Source organism: Argentina silus, assembly GCF_951799395.1.
Source record: "Argentina silus genome assembly, chromosome: 2".
NCBI classification, from domain to species: Eukaryota; Metazoa; Chordata; class Actinopteri; order Argentiniformes; family Argentinidae; genus Argentina; species Argentina silus.
In genome coordinates this window covers 21,016,488-21,039,304 of record NC_139656.1, presented here as the reverse complement: position 1 = coordinate 21,039,304, position 22,817 = coordinate 21,016,488, and the positions used below count along the sequence as shown (strand labels likewise).

Below are 22,817 nucleotides of genomic sequence, written 5' to 3'. Positions count from 1 at the left end.
TATCTTATCTACATATGCTAGGTGTCTGTGATGAAACAGGTCCCCCCTTCCAATTACAAGGGTATGGAATGGATGACACCACCACCTGTGGTATGTGCATGTTCCCTGTTTTCTTTGTCCCTCGTATTTTCTTTATGTTTACATTGTTGTAAATTCTTTGTTGTAAATCATCTCTTTTCAGTGGTCAGACGAAGGGTTGAGGGAGTGGCGTGTGGTGTTCCATATGCCAGGTCACTCCCAGCGGTCTGGAAACCCTTCCATGAAGGAGGAGACTGTGCCTGTTGAGATGGTGCACCTCCTGGGGTATCACATCAACACCACTGAGACCCGCATCCTCCTGCGCTGTGCCTACGGTTCCCGCCTCTCCTACACTTTGCTGGTCAGACCCAGTTTTGTTTAAAACAGTTTGAGTGTTTTTTTTAATGTTTTGTGTCTTTCAATTACTGATCAGACTCCAATTGTGCGTGTAAACCTTTTAACTATTCCAGGAGAAAGGTATTGAGGTGGAGGTGATCAGTGCAACCATTCTTTACAAACATCAGTGGACGCTGCTTCGAGTGGATACTTCAGTGGCTTGCACCACAAGTATGTCTCTTTATGAATTGGAGATGGATGGATAATAGAATTTCATAAATGTGACTAGATGCACAACCCACCTTCTTTTCAAGGCAAGGCCAGCATGGATGGTGCCAACATTCTGTGGACGTTCCCCAAGGTTCTTTCCCCCTTGGTGCAGCCCCCCATCATAGACAGGGGTTTGAGAGTAGGTGTGGAAGGGCGCTTTCTCAGCAACTGTGTAGCCCACCACAGGGGTTATCAAATTGAAGAACAAGATGGAACTGTGGAAATTAGGATTCCATTTGGTGCAGAAGGAGGTTACATCAAGGTACAGACAAAGTTTAAGATAATATCTGTTTTTCTGTGGTTGTTTTTTTCTTTCATTTTCAATCATGCACTGTATCTTTCAACTGCAGCTCCATATGCTTTTATAATGCCTTTTCCATTTATTTCTCTCACTCAGAGTCATGCAGTTGATGGTCAATACTCCCAGTCTTATTACATCGACCTATTCTACATCCACCAGTGGGAGGATGCTCAGTGGAATCTGACTGAATACCGCTCCTTCAGACCCCTGTCTATCATCCATCTCCTTCAAACACCAAGCCTCATCAATGGCAAGTGCTCACAGCGTTTATCAATTATGATTACTTATTACAAAACCAATTGTTTTACTAATCACTCATATAAATACCCCCAACTGTCATCTAGAATGCTTTTTCCATACCACGCCCTGTAAGTGATCTGTGTTTTTTGCTTGTTCTTATACCTTATGCAGAAACCGTCCCCTCAGATGGCATGTTCTCGGTGGCCCTTGGCCCTTTCCCACGTGATGTGTCCCTGTATAACATCACTGTGGGGAACAAGCCCATGTCCTGGGCTGAGGCAGAGCAGCTTGGGTTTGAGATCTCACAAGTCCCCTTTCCAAATGGTACCCATGCCTTTCGACTCCAAACCCCCTTCTCACACCCCCTCGTCTCCCAGAAGGTGAGGCCACAGAGTCAGGGAGTGATATAATTACATGCCCTTTCTTTTTACAATGCCAGAGCTCAATGCAGGACACACCAGATAATGTGAACTACCTCTAATAGTCAGCACTTGACAAACAACACCCATACTGCTCCATCTATCAGGTACAGGTGTGTGTAAGATATGGGTTCCAGGATCTCGTACAGATCTGTACAGATCTATGTACAGGACATTGATTAGAAGTGTTTATGTAGCCAGTATGATCTCCTGTTTATGTCCTCTTCTGTGTTTCTCTGTCTTCTCTTTTAGTATATTGGCGAGAGGCACAGGAGGTACACATTGGCAGTGACTTTTACCCTGGTCATATCTCCCCATGCAGAAATCTATCACCATCCTGCCACTGTGGAGTGTGCCCTACAGGACGTTGGTATGTATGCCTAGTCCTCAACAACAAGCAGCAAACTCCCCTGTCATCCATTCTCTCATTGCCCCTTGTTTGGCAGTTCTCCCCAGGATGGAGGGGGAGTGCACTGCCAAAGGTGTGCGGCTGCTGTTGTACTATGGGAGCATGGACTCCCAGTGGGAGGTGTATGTTGGGGACCGCAGGCTGGACTGGGAGCTGGTAGAGCTGGGTGGCTATGCACTGGAGAACCGGGAGGACTACTTCAGCATGGAGGTCCCCCTGTATGGCCTCGGCATGTCCTATGAGGTGAGAGGACTCCCAAAGATTATCTGGCTGAGGTTAATCAAAGGAGGAGGAGGTAAGCTGGTGCCCATATTTTGCCCTGATGTCTTGATCCTAGTTCCCCTCTCTGTCTCCTGCAGGGTATCAGTCTGCAGGGTCTGATAGTTACTGTGCGAGTGGCGGTCCAGGACAGGGAGACAGCCAAAGTTGAGCACACGTTCACCCAGCGTTGTCTCTTCCCTGTGAGGGAATTACTGGGTAATCCGACCCCGTCAGTCCGACCCCTATCCCTAACTATATATATGTATATATGCCATTTATATATGCCATTTAGCTGACGCTTTTATCCAAAGCGACTTACATTGCAGTGGGTGCATACCTTTTTCAGTATATATGGTCCCAGCGAGAATCGAACCCCCAAACTAATAGGATCAATGTTCACTGGAGCTTACATGCTAAGTAGTTCTGTTACTTCTCTCTGCCCTGGATGCTTCTCCTGCTCTCTGTCCCTACAGTGTGTCTACCAGATGGTAGGATGGTGGTGATGGTGGACACTTCTACAGTTTCCTCAGCCATCAATCCCAAACTTACGTCCTTGCTGGATCCCACCTGTGTTCCCCTGGAGACTGATGGCACCCGGGCTCTTTACAACTTCTCTCTAGACTCCTGTGGCACCATCATAACTGTGAGAGGATATTGTCTTTCTGCCTTCTTCCAGCTTAGATCAGAACTGTACAACTGTCAGTGAATTTCGTGTACTCCATGTGCTGAAACTACCTAACTTGATGCGATATATCAGATATTTTTATTTATTTATTGGCCCTAAAAGTTTTGATTGGCCCTCTTTTTGATTGGTATAATGAATTGAATAGGACAGATGGTAAATGAAGGACTGAGATAGATGTTAGATAATGTATAGATGATGGTTGAGGTTCCTGAGGTTTGGTGAAGAACCCTTGCTCTTGTGTATTGTTGTGTTACATGCTATTCCTGCATTCATTTGGTCCACCACCTGATGACTTCCCAGTTGGAGGAGGATTACCTGGTATATACCAATGAAGTGAGGTATAGCACAAAGCTCCTTCTGGATCTGAAGATCCTCAGCTCCCCATACCCCCAATTCAGGTGAGAATTAGTTTTCCTCCTTATTCTTTACTAGTGTTTTGGCCAATTATTGTCTTATTTTGTACATAGAATTCCGATTGGTTGTGTCCATCCGGTGAATGGAACCCGTGCCTTGACAATCTACCAACTCCAGGCCCTCCCGTTCTGGCTCCACAGCCGAGCGTCCCGCTCCCACCACAGTGGGGCTCAGCAGCACCCCTTCATCCAAGGTCAGCTGCCCAGAGCTCATGCCTGTGCTGATGGGAACACATACCTGCTCTACACGGCTCTATTCACACATGGTGATGACAGATCAGATTCTAACCACTTGGTGGCCCCACAGGAAGAAAACGGCATAGGTTTCCAAATGGTGGATGACATCTTTAGCAGGTACTGTATGTATATCTCTCTCTAATTTATCTTTTACAGTTTATAATACCTCTTGTTTAACACTTTCTCTTCAACAGCTGAACACATTTTTACCTTAGGATTTAAGAACTTAAAAGACTTTCAACCTGTGTCAAGGGTCATTGAGCTTTAGAGTAGAGTAGGGTCAAAGGGAATTTTGACATTTTCTCTTCTGTTTTGTGTTGCCCGGTGTTTGAAGGCCCCCTGTTCTCTGAGGTGTACCTGTACAGTTGGCCGTGATGCTGGAGAGTTCTGGCATTGTCATACATTGGGCTGGCCCTGAGTCAAGCGTTCGACCATATGACACATAATATCTGTCAAATAAAATATTGAGTTTGCATTAAGATGTGTTGTTTCTTGGTTTATATTTTACAGAAATACATTTCCATTAGTAACACATCAACAAGTGGATGGAAAGGATTTGACGGCAGGTTTAGGTAAGAATAGCATATCACTGGAGTTGAATTATCACAGCTTTTAATGTATGCAGTTGATTTTACCATGTCACTACTATTTTTGAAAAAGCATTTTAGACAGCAGGACTGGGTGTTCTGAATAAATATATACGATCAGAGGTCAATTGGGTCTAGTGACTAGTCAATTAACATTTTGCTCATGTCGTAGGAAGAAAGGAAGAAAAATCCTTGTATTGGCAAACAGGAATCTTGTTAATCATTTGTTACTTTAGCTGCTGCTTGAGCGATCCGGTATTGCTCACGTAGATTACGCCTCCTCAAATGCTCATTTGTTATTTCCATCACATTCTGGGCTGGGAACCAGCCCTTTTCTCCATCAGACAGATGGATCCCCTCGTACCAACCTAGAGGAGTTGGAGAATTCAGACATGGCATTGGCTGTGTTCTAGGCCTTTTACATTACAGTTGTGCACCAGTCTCACACTGCTTGTATAAGTGTTTAACATGTCAGTAACCACAGCAATATGGTATAGCAATCTACTGCGCAAACCCTAATCGCATTGTAGATGATGTGAAACTCGATCATTGAATGTGACTGCTTGGCAGACTAGTCTGGAACGCAGCCATCCTTTTTGAGGGAAAAGGAGATGGGGTGGTGACAGAAAATATACATAACAGATGCCAACTACAATTGACATACAATAAAGATGCTAGGCAGTTGGTTGAAGGTCTCTCTTGTTTGTTCTACTCACCCTCATGGGTCTTGCGTAGAACGTTGATGATGTCAGCAGGCTCCAAGGTAAGCTCATCAGCCTGCAGGGCTGTATATTGTTCCAAACACTGCACCTGTGGGCAATCTAAAACATGCACCAGATACAGTACTATAAAACTGAATTAGGGAGATAATAGCCATGTTTTTGGCCTCCACAATTTCACTCATTATTTTAGCAAATTATATGAATGCTCTTATACCGGGTCAGTCAGATATGTTTACCTACCAAAGTCCTCATAAACCACCTCCTCCCACTCTCTATGTGCGTTATTCAGGGTGGGGAATGCTGCCATCCACCTGTGCATATCTGACCTAGAGAGAGCAAGGGAGAAAATTAAGAATCCTCTCTCCACTGGGGTCTCAGCTGTGTTTTTTTGTTTGGTGCCTGTAGTATAATAGGTAAGGGGTAGGTTTGGAGATCATGTGTGCTCACTCTGAGGGGGCCTTCAGCAGGTGCTCACAGACCAGGCCCCTGTGGTTCTCTAGCAGCAGCAGACAGAAGGAGTGCTCAAACCTGGGCCCTGTCTCACCAGTCTCCACGGCTGTGACCTGTACCAGAGAGCGGTGGGCATGGTCCGTCACTATGTACCGCTCTGAACTGCTGAGGACGGGGAGAAAATATACCTGCTTAGATTTTTACCATTCATGGGGAGCAACAAGATTAAAGTGTGGTTAATGTGTGCAGCATTTTGTCGCTCACCTCTTTTTGTAGGTGATGATGAGGAGGTCATTGAAGAGGAAGAGGTAGATAGGAGTGAGTTTGAATCGGGTGCTGAAGAGGGAACCCCCCTTGGACAGCTCATGTAGACTTCCACGCTTTTCAAGATAGCGAGTCCTTGAGACGATGGGAACAGCCTGAAGACAGGGTGGAGGAGTGGAGGATGGTGATGTCAGAGGCTGTGTCATTCAGCCTTAGCTAGCATACATTTAAGACAATCTGTAGTTGCACTTCACTAATTAGCTGAGGTGTTATTACAAGTACTTCATCTAGGTTATGCATCCATGATATTGTGATTTATTCAAACAAAGTATGCACCTTGAGTTTGTGGAACTCCAGATTGTTAGCAATGTGTATGAGCTCCTCCATCTGTTTCATCTGGCCCACCTGTGTGTTGGAGTCCTTGATGATCTGAATGTGGAAGAATAACAACGATATGTTAAGAGGAGGTGAAGGTGAGGCACAGTTAGCTTTGAAAGTAGGAAGGAGGAATGGTACTAATTGTATACTCCTTCCATACTGTAGTTCGTTAGATGTAGGGTGGATGGGGGAAATGAGTTTTACCTGCGACACTGAGGCCAGAGCTCTGGAGGCATTGCACTCCTCCTTGGTGCCTTCCTGGGTCCTCTTCAGGATGTTCTGTGAACACCAGTAAAGCACTGAGCAGCAGAACTTGTGGCAATGGCAATATGCTGCATCTACTATCTCATTGTTTTGCAGATATAGCTGTGATAGTTCAATGCCACACACTCAAAGGTTTGGAGTTCTGTTCAGCCCAGAGGGGAAGAGAACATGCCACTCACCTGGATGAGTATCTTAATGCGGGTGATCCTTTGAAAAGGCAGTAACAGGAATGAGGAAAAGGGAAGCCGGCGACAGAAAGGAGACTCCTCCAACCTTCGCATCACAACTGAAAATGATCTGTTTGTCTGCCTGCACAATAAATTAGTTAATGAGTCAGTGATTTGTTGAAATGAAGCACACACTATTTGTTATTTGTGAGTGATAACACAATCAATGAGGCTCACAGGGTCCATTGAGTGTCATTGAGTGCCAATGTGTAGGTGTGTGCTTTGTAAGCACTTTACTTACATAAGGGAGCTGTAGGCCTTCTCTTGGTAACCCTGGTTACGGATGTAGTCAATATAGACTGAGAAGTTGTGCAAGGCATGTTGGTGGATAATGTCACATACATCAGTTATCATAATGCTCTCATCAATTCGTTCCAGCAGATCACTCAAGAACCTGTCAAAAACAGGACCTCAAAGTGAGCTTTCTCATTTGGAATTCTCCACCCCCCCCTCTTTTTTTCTTTTTGTCAAATACCTACACTTACCTCTCACTGACCTCATACACATGAAGGATGTTGGAGAAGAGGGTCTTCTTGTCATGGATGAGAAGTGTCTCGCCAAGCTCCCGCGACATCAAGAAGTGATCTGTGAGCACTCTCAGGGAGTGGAGGTATGAGGCCTCTGATGTCAGAACTTCAAACATGCTCTGACAGCAAGTTAGGTAAACAAGTGAACAGAGGGAAATGTTATGATTTAATGTATATGTAACAGGTTCAGGGAATGACATGAATTTCATATATTACATTAAAAAAAATTGCAATAGTATGACTGAGATGTTACTCTAACTGTCAATACCGCTCCTCTCTTTGTCCTCACCTCCTGACTCTGCAGCTGCTCGTGGGTGAGTGTCTCCAGGAGTCCACTGTCTCTCACCACAGGCAGGTCCTGCCACAGGGTGACCTCTGCTGGACCCCTGCTGACCCCTGCTGGCCCCTCAGTCCCTAACGCCCCTCCTCTCCCCAACCTGACGTGAAGGTCTACACTGGTTCTGCTGGCATTCCGGCATATGCTCTGAAGACGGATTGCCTCTTTAATAGCCTTAGCCTGATAGATCTGATACAGGGGCTCTGACAGAAAGAGAGAAAATACATCTTGACTTAAGTTAATGTGAGAGACTAAGTTTAAGTGTTTATATGGTAGTAGATCCTTCTATACCGTCCTGTCTCCTTGGACCCCAGTCTGAGGAGATCCTCCTTGGGCTTTCTGCATGTTCCTTTAGCCTGTGGAAACAAACAACACAATGATGTGACCCCTGCTAGCATAAACGGTAATGTGATTTTGTTGGTCTGACATTGAGATATGATATGACATGAGATGTGAACGCATTTATGTTGATAGTAGTGATAACTACTATGACAGACTTACACTTCTCCTTCCTGCATGTCTGTCACCAAATCATCCCCAGCATCAGCGTCTAGGGAAAAGATAGTGATATTTCCTTTTTCTCAATTGATTAATTAAAGATTTCTGAGTTTTTGTGAGTTTCACCTACCTGTGGATGACTGTTGGGGTTGGCAGCTATGGACATTGCTCTCATGGTTAGGTGGAGGTCTCATTGGGGACTGAGGGTGAGGCAGGACAGAGTAAGGAAGCTGCCTGGTATGATGAGAAAGGGGCAGTGGGGGAAGCGATCGCAGGATGGGCGGGGGAATGACCCGGGAGGTGGGGGGAGGCTGAGGGGGGTCCCTGTTGATGTCTAACTCAGAGCTTGAGGTTAGGCCAGAGAGAGAGGGAATTGGGATAATTTGGAGAGGGGGTTCCTGAGATGGCTGCATCTTGAGTGTCAATGGCGGTGGTTCCTCACTCTCAGTTATGGCCTTGGATCTGAACTCCTCATCTCTCTCAATCTTGTTTTGAAATGACCTGGACTGTGCGCTGAGCTGTGTGCAGGTCATGGGTATTGGATATGTTGTGATGAATGTGTGCTTTGAAGGGATAGAACTCAGAACTCTCTCTGTCTGGTCTCCCGGAATGTTGTCTGCTCGCTCCTCCACTTCAGAAGACACCAACACCTCTTCCTCCACTTTCACTACTCTCCTTTGGTTCTCATTTTCTCCATTTTCTTCATTTCCATCCATCTGCACATAGTTATCCTCATGCAAAGGCACCCACACCAACTTCATGCCAGGTCTCTTCAGGTGACACATGCAGTGGCATTGTTTTCCATTGTGAAAGACAGGGGGCGCTTCTGAGCTTTGGCGACTCTTCACAGCAACACAACCAGGCACATCCACCTCACTACCATCTGGAGCTGAAAAAGTATTTATTCACCAGCATGCACACATGTACGCACACACACACACACCACAAGCTTCTCTCTGTTCCTTCAAGTAGCTCTCTTCTCTCCTCATCTTACAGACAGAAATGTTGTGACGCGTTCTCACCTTATTTCTCAGACTTGTCAGCCATAATGTAAATTCTCTTTTTCATTGTGTGCTTTTTTAAATTCAACATAGGCTTTAGACAAAGTTTTAGACCTGTCATGGACCTCAACCTCCCTCTCAAGGTAGACATTTAAAATAACCGACCTGATCTGTTTCCTCGTTCATGTCCAGGTGTGAGTGGTCTCCTTGGTGATGGTGATGGTCTCTTTTGGTCTCTTTTCTGCCCCGGTGCATCACTGTGTGTTTTCAACTGGGACTGAGGTGAAGAACAAGGTCCCCTCTGTGGACTGTGTGAGAGGCTGAGCTCCACAGAAGTGGTCATTACAGCCCCACTATTGGCGTGTCCTGTCTCTGGAACCAAACCCTGGCGCACCTCATTATCCTGGCCGTTGAATTGACACACTATCCTTTTAACATTCCCATCCTGGTTACTCCTCACCTGTTTCCTCTCCATTGAAGGGATTTGCTTTGGGCTTATTAAGATAACATCTTTAAGATTAGGTTTTGGGGGCCGCGGCCGAAATTTAGACTCCATTAAGGACAGTGCCATTCACAGAATTTGTAAACCCAGCTTTTGTTCTCAAAATCTTCTCTCAATCTTTCATAATGAACGTCATGATGTCATCAAGTAGAGCTTGACATCACCATTGCCTTCAGAGGAGAGAGCACAGTTTAACACAATTACATTTATAATCCATAATTATAATTGTTTTGATAGTAGTTAGTGTTAATTATTTACAATACATACCATACTGCTTTCTCCGAGACAGAGAGTGAATTGGTGTCGACTACTTTCTCATTCTAATGGACCACTTCTGCATTTGTCTGTGAGCTTACCCTGTGCTTACTGTAAATCAGAGAGGAAGCCCTCACTTGTGTGTTGAGTCTGTTCATGTATGATGTAGGTCAAACATTCCATGTGTACTGTACATTACCATATTACTATATTACTTATTAACAAGAATTGAATGTTCTTTTATGCCTAATACTCCCTGCAAGATAGAAACACAAGTTCATTCTGATTGTTTGTGTTTCAAGTTGTGAGCATTTGAGGAACAACTATGAAAATAGTTTATAGGATGTGGAACTACTTTCACCCTCATTTCAATTGTTCTGGTTACTTCTTGTTAAAATACTAGTTTAGGCCTACTATGCTACCTGTAGTTACACATGGCCCTATAGTGGCATAGATAATGCACATTTCATAAACTCCTGATAGTTTTTGGTAGCAGATGTACACATTGAAATAATTTGCTCCCACAATCCTCGTTGAACAAGGAACTATCCAGTGGTCCATTGCAGGATTTTATTAATTGCATATGTACAACACACTTTCTTACAGGCAAATTATCTTGCCTGTCAACTACAAAAGGTGCTTTATCTGATTGCAACAAACTACAAAATATTTCTCTTTTAAGCATTTAAACATCACAATTTCCATATCCATTACTTACTCTAACAGCTCAAGTGCCAAGTGAGCAATGGTAATGGTAATTTGTCAACCAATCTTACTTTCACTAACTTTAAAATATTGGTTTATCTTTATTTGGCCAGCAAAATAGCAATTTCTATACAAAAGTTTAATTACAGTTTACATGCTCTTTGAGACAACCCCTAATCAGCAAAGACTAATATTACCACCTGTGTAGGTCTCTGTCTACTTTATACAATATGTATTCACATTAATCATGAAGTCTTGTCAGCCTGTGATTTTCCAATTATGGCTTCAAACATCAGTGCTAGCAAGTATTCTTGTCCATCTATCCATCCCATGCCACATTTCATTCCTTTATCTCTTCTCCATTTCCTGAACTACTCTGACTTAGAGCAGCACACATGCTCCGCCCTTGGTCTCGACGAAGTTGGGGTCAAGGTCATTGGGAAGCTTGCCATTCTCCCCCCAGATGTTTAGCTCTCCAAACACTCCTGTCTCAATCATCTCTTCCTGCCAGGGGATAGGGATGTTCCCAGATGCAAAGTCGGCATAGAACTCGCTGTCCTTGCCATCAAGAACAACACCCTTGATGGTGCTGAAGGCGCCCACATCATCAATGCCTTTTGCGTACACCATCCTAGGGTCCGGGACAAAGGGAGGTGTCAACATGCCTTTGGGGAACAGAGAGTGTAGGTTTACTAACAGAACATACAATAACAACTGTACTGGACCAAATGTTATTCTCTCTCACATACGAGAGAGTGAGATCAAGAATAAATGTTTTGCAAAGCCAACCCCTCATATGCCTATCAAGTTGATTCCCCAATACCATGACACTGTGGATCTTGGTATGTTTGTGTATATTTGTACTGTGTAGATGTTCCCCACCTGCTTCCAAACGTCCCCAGTTGAGTGCTTTGAAAAATGGTTGGTTCTTGAGCTCTGCACACTCGTTGTTTTTGAACCCGAGGCGTTTCTCCGGGACCTTCTCCATCAGACCCTCACAAATTGCCTTGCAGTCTATGCTGAAGGTGTCTGGATACGAGACAGGGTCGTTCATGATTCTCCTATTCACCTCAGTGAGTTCAACCTGAGTGGAAGGAAATCAGTTCTATCAACCAAAATATGACTGACTGATGTTATAATGGAGAAAGATACTTGTATTAACATGTGTAAATGTGTGATTTACATTCTCTCCTCGACACCTGAAGGGTCCCTTGGAGGCGATCATCTCAAACAGGGTGACCCCCAGGGTAAAGTAGTCCACAGTGTAGTCATACGCCTTTTTATCGATTAGCTCTGGAGCCATGAACCCTAAAAGAAAACCAAACATTAGTGTCTGGCGTCCGCATTCCCTGTGTTTTCTCAATGATATCTTAAGTGTTCTTTCATTTACCTGGAGTTCCAGCATAACCTTTGGTCTTGTCTTTTCCAGGTGGCAGTTCAACGGCAAGACCCAAATCAGAGAGCCGCACATGCCCTGAACAGGAGAGCCAGTGAAGGATTTTAGTAATTAAGAACAGTTATGGAGAATCAATGATTGCTGTTCCATTTAGACCATATACAGTATCAATGATCCATTTGTTTAAGAAATGATTGAGTGTTACACTTTACATTAAAGGGGCAAACTGCAATTCACACAATAACAAAGCGTTCTCTGCCACTTTATTTGGTAAACAGCTGAGGGGGGGGGGGGGCTGGAGAAATATAACCATAACCACTCTCAAATACATAGATTGAGCTATGGATGCAAGGACTGACCATCCATGACATGGAAATTATAGTTTTAATCATGTTTTTAAGCTATACAGTATTTGTTTACAAGGTAAAACAAGGTTATATTTTGGGTGCTGATGGGATCTAACACATTTATTAAAAGTGTCATTATTACCTCTGTACTGTGGCACTAAAACAGATGAAGAGCATAAAGTAATAGATGAATAACTGTCTAATCATAAATCCTTTACAAACCCCAAAAGGGAAACCTTCATGTAACGGATCAGTAAATCCTATTGAACATGACATTCCAACCCTGGGCACGTGGATGTAGTTGTGGTTCATCATGGTGGTCTAGTTGTTGTGTGAGGTGACAGTTTGACTGAGACAGTGATAAGGATGCTCATGGGACCACTAATGGCACCCAATATGGACCCATGGGTAGGCCCCTGATGGGGCAGTGCCCACCTGCGTCATCCAGCAGCACATTCTCTGGCTTCAGGTCCCTGTAGATGATCCTGTGCTGGTGGAGATGCTCCAGTCCACAGATGATCTGGGCTGTGTAGAAACATGCTCTTGGCTCATTGAAACCAGGATTCTTCTCATCCATATTGTACATGTGATACCTATGGTGACACAGGGAATTGGAGAAAGGTGTAGAGGAAAGATGGGTAGAGGAGACAAACTGGAACAGAATGCATGGGAGAGAGATGACTCACAGACCTGTGATGAGGAGAGTCAGAGAGAAACTGCTCTATAGTAAAGGGGACCCCCAAGATCATCCTCTGACGTAGTGCCTTACGCACCTGAGTGCCTAGCCTGTATATTAGCCGGGTAGTTGATCTACCTTAGGCTGATTAGGGGAGATTAGTGTGAGCAGTCACAGTGTTCCCACACTGTCAGACCATTACCAATGCAGTGCTGCACAGAAAGGAGATAGGAGTGTGCATCTTTGTGTGTGTGTGTGTGTGTGTGTGTGTGTGTGTGTGTGTGTGTGTGTGTGTGTGTGTGTGTGTGTGTGTGTGTGTGTATTGTTTTTATGTACAGTACCTGAGGTCTCCTCCATTCATTATGGTCATAATTAGGCAGAGGTCGTCCTTGGTCTGGAAGGCATATGCCAGCGTTACAATAAAGCGGCTATGGACCTTAGCCAGAATACGCTTCTCCACAATCGCTCCCTGAAACAAATGATACATTGAAAACAAATCAGCCAACAATAGAAAGTAAAAATGTGAATGTTGTTAAAACACACTGGTCGGTCACGGTCATTATAAAACATACACCCCCCCCCAAAAATGGACATCTGTTATTTTATAATGACTTCTTTATCACTGGTTATAATTAGATGTTACAAGGATTTTACCTGTCTAGTGTTACTTAGCAGAGAGCCATAAAGGTTTACACAGGTTTAGAAGTAGCTTGCTGGTCCAACCTACTACACTGTACAGTACACTGTATCCAGGCCAATGTCAGCATAGTTTGAGCAAGAGGTTAATCTCCATTACCCACTAATGCTTTGACAAGCAGGGGGGCTATAGCCAGGCACACTGTCTATGTCTGGCTCTGAGCTGCTTTGCAGCATCTCTTGGAGAGCCACAAGCCTCTTTGCATTGAGCCATTGCGCCCCTGATTAGGGGTGAACTAAATCTCTGCACTCACATAACTTGGGTAATCTTGTCTCACAACTCTTTCTTTCCCCTTTACTGTCTATTTTTTTAGCACTTTGAAGTGGCTGTTGCTCTTGATTTATATTAACAGCAACTTTAGGGGTTGAAGGGCTTCGATGGTATGGGGTGAATCAATGTTTTACCTCGTAACCTGAACGTTTCTTCAGCCTCTTCTTATTAAGCTTTTTGTTGGCATACATCTTGCCTGTGGCCTTCATCTGGCAAGCATGTACCTCTCCAAATCCTCCCTTGCCTAGCACCCTGAAGTCGATGAACCAATCCTCATTAACTGCCTGGCCCTCTAGCCATTTGAATTGAACATAGCGCAGGAAGTACATGCTGTTCTTGAAGGCAGCCAGAGCCTTGGCCTCCAAGTACTTCAGCAGCTGCTGCTCACTCTCTTTGAACAGGTCCCCGCGGATGTTTTTATGGTCTTCTTTGACCCGAGTGACTGCCTTCTCTTCCAGGAAGCTGCAGAAGGTCTTGGAGGCTGAGTCGTAGTACTTGTTCACTATCTTCTGTGCCTTCTGTGCTCGGTCTTTCTCCTGGGCGATGACATACTCGTCTATGTCCTTCCACAGCTCCACTGCGTTCTTGTGGGCTTCCTCACCCTCCAGGTACTGCTGGAAGAGTCGCTTGCCGATGGGCTGCCTGAAACACATGCTGTCGAAGGTCGAGTCAATCGTGTTCTTCATGTGCTCGCACTGCTTGATATGTGGGAGATTAAGCTTGGCGCGGAACTTCTTGTCACGCATGGTGGCCGCTGCAGCGCCATCCACGCTGCCACGGGCTGACACATAGGCCGAGTTGGCCACCACGGTCTGTAGACCACCGAGGTCCATGGCTGGAAGAAAGAAAGAAGTTGTTTAGGGGAACAGAACACAATCGATTTGACAACAATGAAAGAGTTGCATTGTAATTGATGAGCTTGTATTGGCCAGAGCAAATCATAATAACTGAAATTTGTACTGTAGCCATCTGTGCAATCTGTATTATTTTTTCACATATTTGAATGTATGTTCATCGTTAGTTTTTTTTACAAGAATACGCATGAATAAACAAGTTTATGTGAACATTTAATCACTTGAATTGGACCAGACCAATAAGTAACAGATGTGTCTGAATCCTTTCTTGTGTTACGAGTGCTTATCCTACCTCTGGACCGGACACAAGTATTTAAAGTGATACAGTTGCCTAGATAGCCCTCCCTTCCTTAGTCTCCCAAATCCAATTAACACTAACTGTTAAGAGCCGAGATTTGCTTTGCTGCCACTGACATTTGGTCTTACATGACCGACTCTCTCAAAATAATACTGTCACAGTAAATGTGAAGTTGAGGGGAGTACACTGGAGGTGTTTCTGCAGTGTTGGTGCTCGAGGGCCATTTCAGTGCTTTTCCTTTTGTATAATTAGAGAGTCAATCAACTTGCAATGTAGAGAAATAAATAGATGAGCATCATTTGTTTTCCAGTGCAAGGTACAATTCAATCCAATGTACAAATGTGTGACTGCCAGCACTGTTTTATCTCTGGAGTGCTCACTGTAAGTTGTCATCTCCACATATTATCAACAACCTGTTTATGATTGATCAAATTTTAAATAGGCCTATAGAAAAGTTTATATATATATATATATATATGTGTGTATCTATACACTCACCGGCCACTTTATTAGGTACACCAGTTCAACGCAAATATCTAATCAGCCAATCACATGGCAGCAATTCAATGCATTTAGGCATGTAGACATGGTCAAGACGACCTGCTGAAGTTCAAACTGAGCATCAGAAGGTGATTTAAGTGACTTTGAACGTGGCATGGTTGTTGGTGCCAAACGGGCTGGTCTGAGTATTTCAGAAACTGGGATTTTCACGCACAACCATCTCTAGGGTTTACAGAGAATGGTCCAAAAAAGAGAAAATATCCAGTGAGCGGCAGTTCTCTGGGCGAAAATGCCTTGTTGATGCCAGAGGTCAGAGGAGAATGGCCAGACTGGTTCGAGATGATAGAAAGGCAACAGTAACTCAAATAACCACCCGTTACAACCAAGGTATGCAGAAGACCATCTCTGAACGCACAACACGTCGAACCTTGAAGCAGATGGGCTACAGCAGCAGAAGACCACACCGGGTGCCACTCCTGTTAGCTAAGAACAGGAAACTGAGGCTACAATTCGCACGGGCTCACCAAAATTGGACAATAGATTGTAGATTGTAGAAGATTGTAAAAACGTTGCCTGGTCTAATGAGTCTCGATTTCTGCTGTGACATTCAGATGGTAGGGTCAGAATTTGGCGTAAACAACATGGAAGCATGGATCCATCCTGCCTTGTATCAACGGTTCAGGCTGGTGGTGGTGGTGTAATGGTGTGAGGGATATTTCCTTGGCACACTTTGGGCCCCTTAGTACCAATTGAGCATCGTTTAAACGCCACAGCCTACCTGAGTATTGTTGCTGACCATGTCCATCCCTTTATGACCACAGTGTACCCATCTTCTGATAGCTACTTCCAGCAGGATAACGCGCCATGTCACAAAGCTCACATCATCTCAAACTGGTTTCTTGAACATGACAATGAGTTCACTGTACTCCAATGGCCTCCACAGTCACCAGATCTCAATGCAATAGAGCACCTTCAATACAATGTGGTGGAACGGGAGATTTGCATCATGGATGTGCAGCCGACAAATCTGCAGCAACTGCGTGATGCTATCATGTCAATAGGGACCAAAATCTCAAAGAAATGTTTCCAGCACCTAGTTGAATCTATGCCACAAAGAATTAAGGCAGTTCTGGAGGCAAAAGGGGGTCCAACCCGGTACTAGCAAGGTGTACCTAATAAAGTGGCCGGTGAGTGTGTGTGTATATATATATATATATATATATATATATACAGAGAGAGAAAGAGAGAGAGAGAGATACTGTATGTATATATAAATAGTCAGTCAAACCAAAATGCAGCCATATTATTTTTTTCAGTATTTTAGAATCAAACCCATATGAAGCAGTTCTACAGTACCTATAAATTGTCAACCATCAGGACAATTAAAACTGGATTTTCTGTTTTGGGCAGCATTATATAGATACTAGCTTCCTTTTTTTCTTAGATGATATTTTAGATAGCGATTAGCGAATGAACACAGACCTAGATCAACGTCAACTAATTAAGTCAATGTAAGTAATAAGGAAAAATAATATAATGCAGACTCATACTGAATGCCCTTACTTACCTTACTCACACTCCTTGTCTGAGCAGGTGAATCAGGTGAAAAAATAAAGAAAACCAATTCACTTTGGTCAAGCCCACCATGTAATCCTTTTCCCTCTTGGTTACTACACTCCTTTTGTTCTTGTTAACTTTATGATGCACGCATCATCTCTGCTCTCTGTCCTTCTGTCCTTGTCACCCCTCTAACTCTTGCCCCATGAACAGGGTGTGTTGTGAAGGTGGGAGGATCAGACCTAGGCTTACTCGGCATACCTACTTGATAGTTCATTAGCTTGTGGGGATTATGTCTCTATATTATGTGGGAAATTAAGCGACTTGTCAGGGGCTATTAAGGTAAATCTGCAGCGGGGATAATTACTGATCTGGAGAGCTTTGCAAACTCAGAAGACTAAACCCTCCGCCCCCAACTCTTTAAATCTGTCTCCTTATTTCTGTATCTTCCCAACATCTCAGTTAATATTTTGATGATTTTCAAACAAACTCCCATGTAGATTATATTCTTGATAGAGAAAAAGAATATAGAATCAAACTCAGCTTTCATATTGATATTGGACATGGTTATGGCCAATTGTAGACCTCAAGAGTCTACTACTCCACAATGAAATACTATAATGTAATGTAGGGCATCTTTAGAATAAGGTCCTGAGTCTCAGTTAGCAATGATAGCAGCTTTGAGTGACAGTTGTGAGGTTGAGGCAGCAGGCAGGCTGCAAAGAAAGCAGATCAAAAGAACAGGATTAACTGGGTGTCTCAGGGCATGACACAGAAACTAGGAGGATTGAGAACTCAACCAGGTCAGATGGGGGAAGGGGTTGAGAGGTGAGCAGAGGTGTTATTACTGATACACACATTTATGATTTCAATGCAACTTTTTACTCTTCATGTGAACTACACTTTAAATTAAAACTACAACAAAACACACAGAAAGTAAAGTGTGTGTGTGTGTGTGCGTTTGTGTGTGTGTGTGTGTGTGTGTGTTTGTGTGTGTGTGTGTGTGTGTGTGTGTGTGTGTGTGTGTGTGTGTGTGAGAGAGAGAGAGAGAGAGAGAGAGTATTTTCAGGTGAGCAGACTGAGATCATGGTGTTAAGGAAATGGAGCAGAGATCATGTAGCTAAAGAAGGTAGAGAGAGCCTACAGGGGTTGAAATCACAGTCCAATTTTGGTACCGTATATCCTCAATTAGAGAATGACAGGGTAGGCCTACAGATACAACTTTTGGGGCAAGCTTGTGTGTGTGCGTGTGTGTATGTGTGTGTGTATGTGTGTGTGTGTGTGTGTGTGTTAAAACATACACCGGTCGGTCACGGTCAGTCACGGTCATTATAAAACATACACCCCCCTCCCACACAAAAACGGACATCTGAGAGAGAGAGAGAGAGAGAGAGAGAGAGAGAGAGAGGGAGAGGATTGTGATCACAGTGTTAAGGAAATGGAGCCAAGGGATTGAGATCATGTAGCTAAAGACATCACAGTCTAATTTTGGTACTGTATATACTGTAATTAGAGAATGACAGGGAAGCCTACAGAGAAAGCTTTCTGGGCACAAGCACAATCAATACTGGCAATCCCTGGGATGCAGTTACAGCCTTACTTAAACATACAATACCATGTGTAGCTTGTTTCACATTCTTGTATAAGACATTTTGCTCCTTGAATATGAATGTATGTATCATGATCACAATAGATTAGAGAGTGACTGCACATAAAGCAGTTTATTTTAGTGTTACCACCTGTGGGGTTTTAAGCGTTCTAAAAACAGGATCCAATTTACTGGAGTCATGATGAGATAACATGTGACCTCTAATCCAGCTCTGTGACCCACCAGGCCCACCCTCTCTAACAAGGATAGGGGAGCATACAGTCGAGTAGTACTCCTCCATGCAAAGTAGCCTCCCTTTAAATCATGACGCTTTGGTCATATATTCTCAATTTCAACATCCTAGATCCTAATTTTTTATATGTCCCATTCATTACATACACTATCACAAACTCGGACTGTTAAGAAGCCTACAAGCTTATATATGTAAGTCCTCTTTAGCTGAAAAAGCTAAAGTATGTACTAACATACAGTACTTTGCATACATTGTTTACCAGCAAGGGGGCTGGCCAGACCCCAATACTGAAAACATTAAAAAAGGCACAATCTTTCAAAAAGTATGATTTTTTCTATCGTAATCATAATAATAATATCAAACAACAGAAAATTATTTGTTTTAGAAAGAAAATGTTTTACAATTTACACATTTCACTATAATCGGTTTATAAGATAAAACCAGAAAGAGGCCCTAAATGGGGTCAAAGATTTCACATGCCCCAAATCTTTAAAATTACTATAACTATTTTTATGACACAGGCAGCGCCATGACAAGTTGTACATGATGTAATGTTAATGACGACTTTTTTCACCTCCCATAGGCTAAATTGGGCAAATTAACTAATTTTGTTTTGCCTTAACCCTAACCTCGTCCCCCGGCTAGTGCACACAGCGCATATACAGGGCATTCGGAAAGTATACAGACCCTATAACCTTTTCCATATTTTGTTATGTTACAGTATTTGGTGTGTGCCGTTCCAAATCATGTCCAATCAATTGAAGTTACCACAGGTGGACTCCAATCAAGTCGTAGAAACATCTCAAGGGTGATCAATAGAAACAGGATGCACCTGAGCTCTATTTTGAGTGTCATAGCAAAGAGTCTGAATACTTATGTAAATGTGATATTTCATTTTTTTATTTTTAATAAATTAGCAAACATTTCTAAAAACCTGTTTTGGCTTTGTCATTATGGGGTATTGTGTGTAGACTGATGAGGGGAAAACAATGTTTTAATCCATGTTAGAATAAGGCTGTAACATAACAAAATATGGGAAAAGTGAAGGGGTCTGAATACTTTCTGAATGCACTGTAAGCCAGGAATAACAACAACTCAAACCTGGCCTTGGTGGAAGTGAATTTACTGAGTAAAGTATTTGTTATCATTTGATTTGACACAGTAGCTATGCATATTGTCTATTAACATACTCTGCAACCTAATCAGACTTAAAGTAGAAGCTTCCGAGTCATAAAACTGCATGGGATCTCTTCTACAATAACTGTTAGTCACAGATAAATACAGGATAGGGCCTTGATAGTGTGTCTACAGCACTCTCTGGTGGAAGGACTATGAACTCAGGATGTCTCACAAAAGATGACGGGACCCAAAACAGGAAAGAAATGACAACAAAGGGAAGATAAGATTCAGATGTGCTTTCCACATAAGTGTATTGATGTAACAGCTAACATTCTGGTAACATGCTGGACCTTTTGTCAGCAGTTGGGGTAGGACGTCAACATGGAAGTGAAGATACAACAGTATCTGTGGCTCAGAGACAATCTCATCTTTCGTCATTTGAGGGAGGGGTCTGCTTCTTCAAGAGAAAGATATTAGGTAAGGTAGATATTAATCTGTACTCCTTCCTTTAATAAATGTAGCAGTGTGTCATCAAGGCAACATTATATACATTCGATGTATCAGAGCAATTATGTGAAATATTGTTAAGTACTGTAGCAATTCTATAGCAAAGAGCTCTGAGTGGATAATAGCAGGTGTAATCATGTTCTTTGTCCCGCCATTATACCTGTTTGCTTGCTCATTTGCGCTGTGTATTCCCCACCACTGGAGGAGCAGCTGCAAGTGGAGACTGTGTAATTAATGTCATCATCGTTATCTTCCTTGTCATCATTGTCTTTTGCCAGGAACCTCCGGGCCAGCAGCACCTGTCTCCCTTCCCTGAAGTGGGCTTTCCTCAGCTCTTCAAAGCTGGGGCTCTCTGTGTGAGGTGATGGTGGGGGGAGGGGAGGGGAGGGGAGGGGAGGGGGGGTGAAAAATGTCCATGCCCTCAACATTGCTTCAGTGCTTTAGAGCCACAACCAAAATAGAGCGAACCTGCTGGCAGTATGCCTCCCATGTCTCTCTTCCTGATAGTATGGATAGATTGCATTGGAGGTGATTTGTGATGTTATACAGTAATTGTGTGTTTTTATAGATACCATAGAAATCTGTGCCACTCTCTGCACACTCCTCTTGGATGTTAGCTTTTGCCTCTATCTCCTCCTTGGACAGATCCATCCATTGGGAGATGTCCATAGCTTGGTCTCGATCCAATTGGTTTTGATTCAGATTTGAGACTGATGTCTGTACTAAGCTAATGTATGAAAGTTGAAACATAACAACGTAAACATGTGCAATAGATAAGGGCTTCCCCTAAATGACAATTAAGGGGAACTGAGAATGTCTGTTTGTCTGTGTATTTTCTCACTTCCTTGCTGGCTTTAGTTGGGGGACCATAGGCTGACAGTAGGAGGCACTGCTGTAGCTGGTTCCTGCATCATCCTTGAGGGATAGTGACTGCCTACAGGAGAGAACAGAATGTGCTAGGACAATCAGCCAAAAAACAGTTTGTGCAAAGGGTAGAGGTAGAGAAAGGGAAATATTCATGTACGCCTGGTATTACATACCATGCCATACTGGCAGGAAATCCATCTACAGCTTTTGTGCAAGGGCTATCCATCATGAAGGGCTGCTGAGTAGCCAGAATACTCATCTCATCCCAACTCTGACTCTTTTTCCTGAAGTATTTGAGGTCAGATGAGGAATGATTATCCACTGGATTATGTGGACCATATCGGTCCTTAGAGACAAATAAGTGCTCAGTTGTATCTGAGGCATGACATTCATACGAATTACAATCCTTAATCTGTACAACATGGCTGTCCTCCTACCTCTTACTCACACACAGACATATCTGCTCTCCAGACGTTCGGGTACCTGCAGCCCCATCCAACATGGTGACACAGCACCTGAATCCCACAGTGCCAGCAGCAGAGGAGAGTTAGGTAGACAGCAGTATGACAGGGAAGAGAGAGGTATGTAGCCTATTGCCCGGGTGTAGCCTATTGCTTGTTTCATATCTCTATCAATTTGATTTGATCTACTCACAGATGAGGCCCAGTTTTCGGCTCCTTACTTCCAGACACCTTTAGCCAGGAGTGACAGCTTGTGGCCAGAATGTTCCCCTCATCCCATCTCTGTCTCTTCCTGAAATAAGAGGAAGAAAAGAATCTTAGAGAACTGGTGTAAAATTTGGGTTACAGGATATAATTATATGAATACAGACCAACCAAAAGCAAAAACAGGGAGCTTGATCATGTTACCTAAATGTAGAACTTTTACAATTCAGTTCTTCTGTTACACCAGATCCTACGCTGGACCTGAGGATGCCTTTGAGTGGCATCCCTAGGCTGGGGACAGGGCCGGAGCTGAAGGGACCCTGCAGGTGAGTCAGTGACACTGGGGAGGACTGACAGCACAATGGGCAGTCGGGACTGTGGATTATGTCTGCGTAACGAGATAGACCTTTCTTCAGAATACTTTTCAAAGGCTTCGACGATCCAGCCCCTGAGTCTGTCATTGTGCATGATACCTGAGGACAGACTGAACTTCAATGGGAAATTGTATTAAAACAACATAAGTCAAAGAAATATGTCTGCCAAGTAGGCTATTAGGAGAAAATAGGGCTAAAGTTGGTGAGCTAACCCTAACCCTATCTGTTGAGCAGATTCAGCTAAAGACCTGGATATCTGTAATCCCTAACTGAATGGGAAGGATTGGGATATAGACCACTATTGAGTGGTGAAAACAATTGACAGATTTTGAGGAGAAAGCATTCTTTTAGCATTTGAACAATGTCACATGCATTTTGCAGTATTTTCCAACTTAATTCAGTGTCCAGTTGGCACTTGAGTAGTTGTAACATTTGCAAATAGTTATCACTATGAGTTAGAAAAAATATTTAACATGAGAACTTACCACATGATGTTGATAGATCGTGCCCCCTTATACGTTTATAAGGAAGGATCATCAGAT

General features: G+C 43.4%; 4 protein-coding genes across 4 annotated transcripts; all 4 read right to left on the bottom strand.

The window, feature by feature from the left end:
* Nucleotides 1-4,145: 4,145 nt before the first annotated feature.
* On the bottom strand, nucleotides 4,146-7,540 carry LOC310801203 (rho guanine nucleotide exchange factor 15-like; the record flags this gene model as incomplete). The annotated part of the gene is made up of 11 exons (XM_083665198.1): nucleotides 4,146-4,544; nucleotides 4,893-4,997; nucleotides 5,139-5,224; nucleotides 5,346-5,513; nucleotides 5,613-5,767; nucleotides 5,949-6,041; nucleotides 6,195-6,269; nucleotides 6,434-6,563; nucleotides 6,723-6,875; nucleotides 6,967-7,127; nucleotides 7,298-7,540. Coding segments are annotated over 11 exons (1,521 nt in total), but the record flags the coding sequence as incomplete, so codon positions are not given.
* A 36-nt stretch (nucleotides 7,541-7,576) lies between these two features.
* On the bottom strand, nucleotides 7,577-8,675 carry LOC310820400 (uncharacterized protein). Its single transcript, XM_083692005.1, has 3 exons — nucleotides 7,974-8,675; nucleotides 7,847-7,895; nucleotides 7,577-7,701 (listed from the first exon to the last, which is right to left on the bottom strand). Exons 1-3 carry the CDS (start codon nucleotides 8,626-8,628, stop codon nucleotides 7,611-7,613), a joined length of 795 nt encoding a protein of 264 aa, XP_083548131.1. The 5' UTR covers nucleotides 8,629-8,675; the 3' UTR covers nucleotides 7,577-7,610.
* Nucleotides 8,676-10,422: 1,747 nt separating this feature from the next.
* Nucleotides 10,423-14,525, bottom strand: grk1b (G protein-coupled receptor kinase 1 b; the record flags this gene model as incomplete). Its single annotated transcript, XM_083685841.1, is given in 8 exon segments — nucleotides 10,423-10,971; nucleotides 11,189-11,398; nucleotides 11,401-11,443; nucleotides 11,445-11,614; nucleotides 11,697-11,780; nucleotides 12,485-12,642; nucleotides 13,067-13,194; nucleotides 13,827-14,525. Coding segments are annotated over 8 exon segments (1,776 nt in total). The 3' UTR covers nucleotides 10,423-10,687.
* Nucleotides 14,526-20,040: 5,515 nt separating this feature from the next.
* On the bottom strand, nucleotides 20,041-22,771 carry LOC310818502 (uncharacterized protein). The gene is made up of 9 exons (XM_083689470.1): nucleotides 22,761-22,771; nucleotides 22,106-22,289; nucleotides 21,891-21,989; nucleotides 21,674-21,751; nucleotides 21,410-21,520; nucleotides 21,211-21,303; nucleotides 20,942-21,096; nucleotides 20,530-20,721; nucleotides 20,041-20,319 (listed from the first exon to the last, which is right to left on the bottom strand). Exons 2-9 carry the CDS (start codon nucleotides 22,183-22,185, stop codon nucleotides 20,297-20,299), a joined length of 831 nt encoding a protein of 276 aa, XP_083545596.1. The 5' UTR covers nucleotides 22,186-22,289; nucleotides 22,761-22,771; the 3' UTR covers nucleotides 20,041-20,296.
* Nucleotides 22,772-22,817: the final 46 nt, after the last annotated feature.

What these genes read in the sequence shown, in the direction of transcription:
- LOC310818502 (XM_083689470.1), bottom strand. Translation starts at nt 22,185, where the DNA reads ATGCCACTCAAAGGCATCCTCAGGTCCAGCGTAGGATCTGGTGTAACA. An exon ending in GAGTGGCACAGATTTCTATG is followed by an intron (nt 20,722 to 20,941) that starts GTATCTATAAAA and finishes CACCTCACACAG; the next exon opens with AGAGCCCCAGCTTTGAAGAG. An exon ending in GCAAATGAGCAAGCAAACAG is followed by an intron (nt 20,320 to 20,529) that starts GTATAATGGCGG and finishes TTTCTCTTGAAG; the next exon opens with AAGCAGACCCCTCCCTCAAA.
- LOC310820400 (XM_083692005.1), bottom strand. Translation starts at nt 8,628, where the DNA reads ATGTGTCACCTGAAGAGACCTGGCATGAAGTTGGTGTGGGTGCCTTTG. An exon ending in ACCCCAACAGTCATCCACAG is followed by an intron (nt 7,896 to 7,973) that starts GTAGGTGAAACT and finishes TCTTTTCCCTAG; the next exon opens with ACGCTGATGCTGGGGATGAT. An exon ending in GACATGCAGGAAGGAGAAGT is followed by an intron (nt 7,702 to 7,846) that starts GTAAGTCTGTCA and finishes TTGTTTCCACAG; the next exon opens with GCTAAAGGAACATGCAGAAA.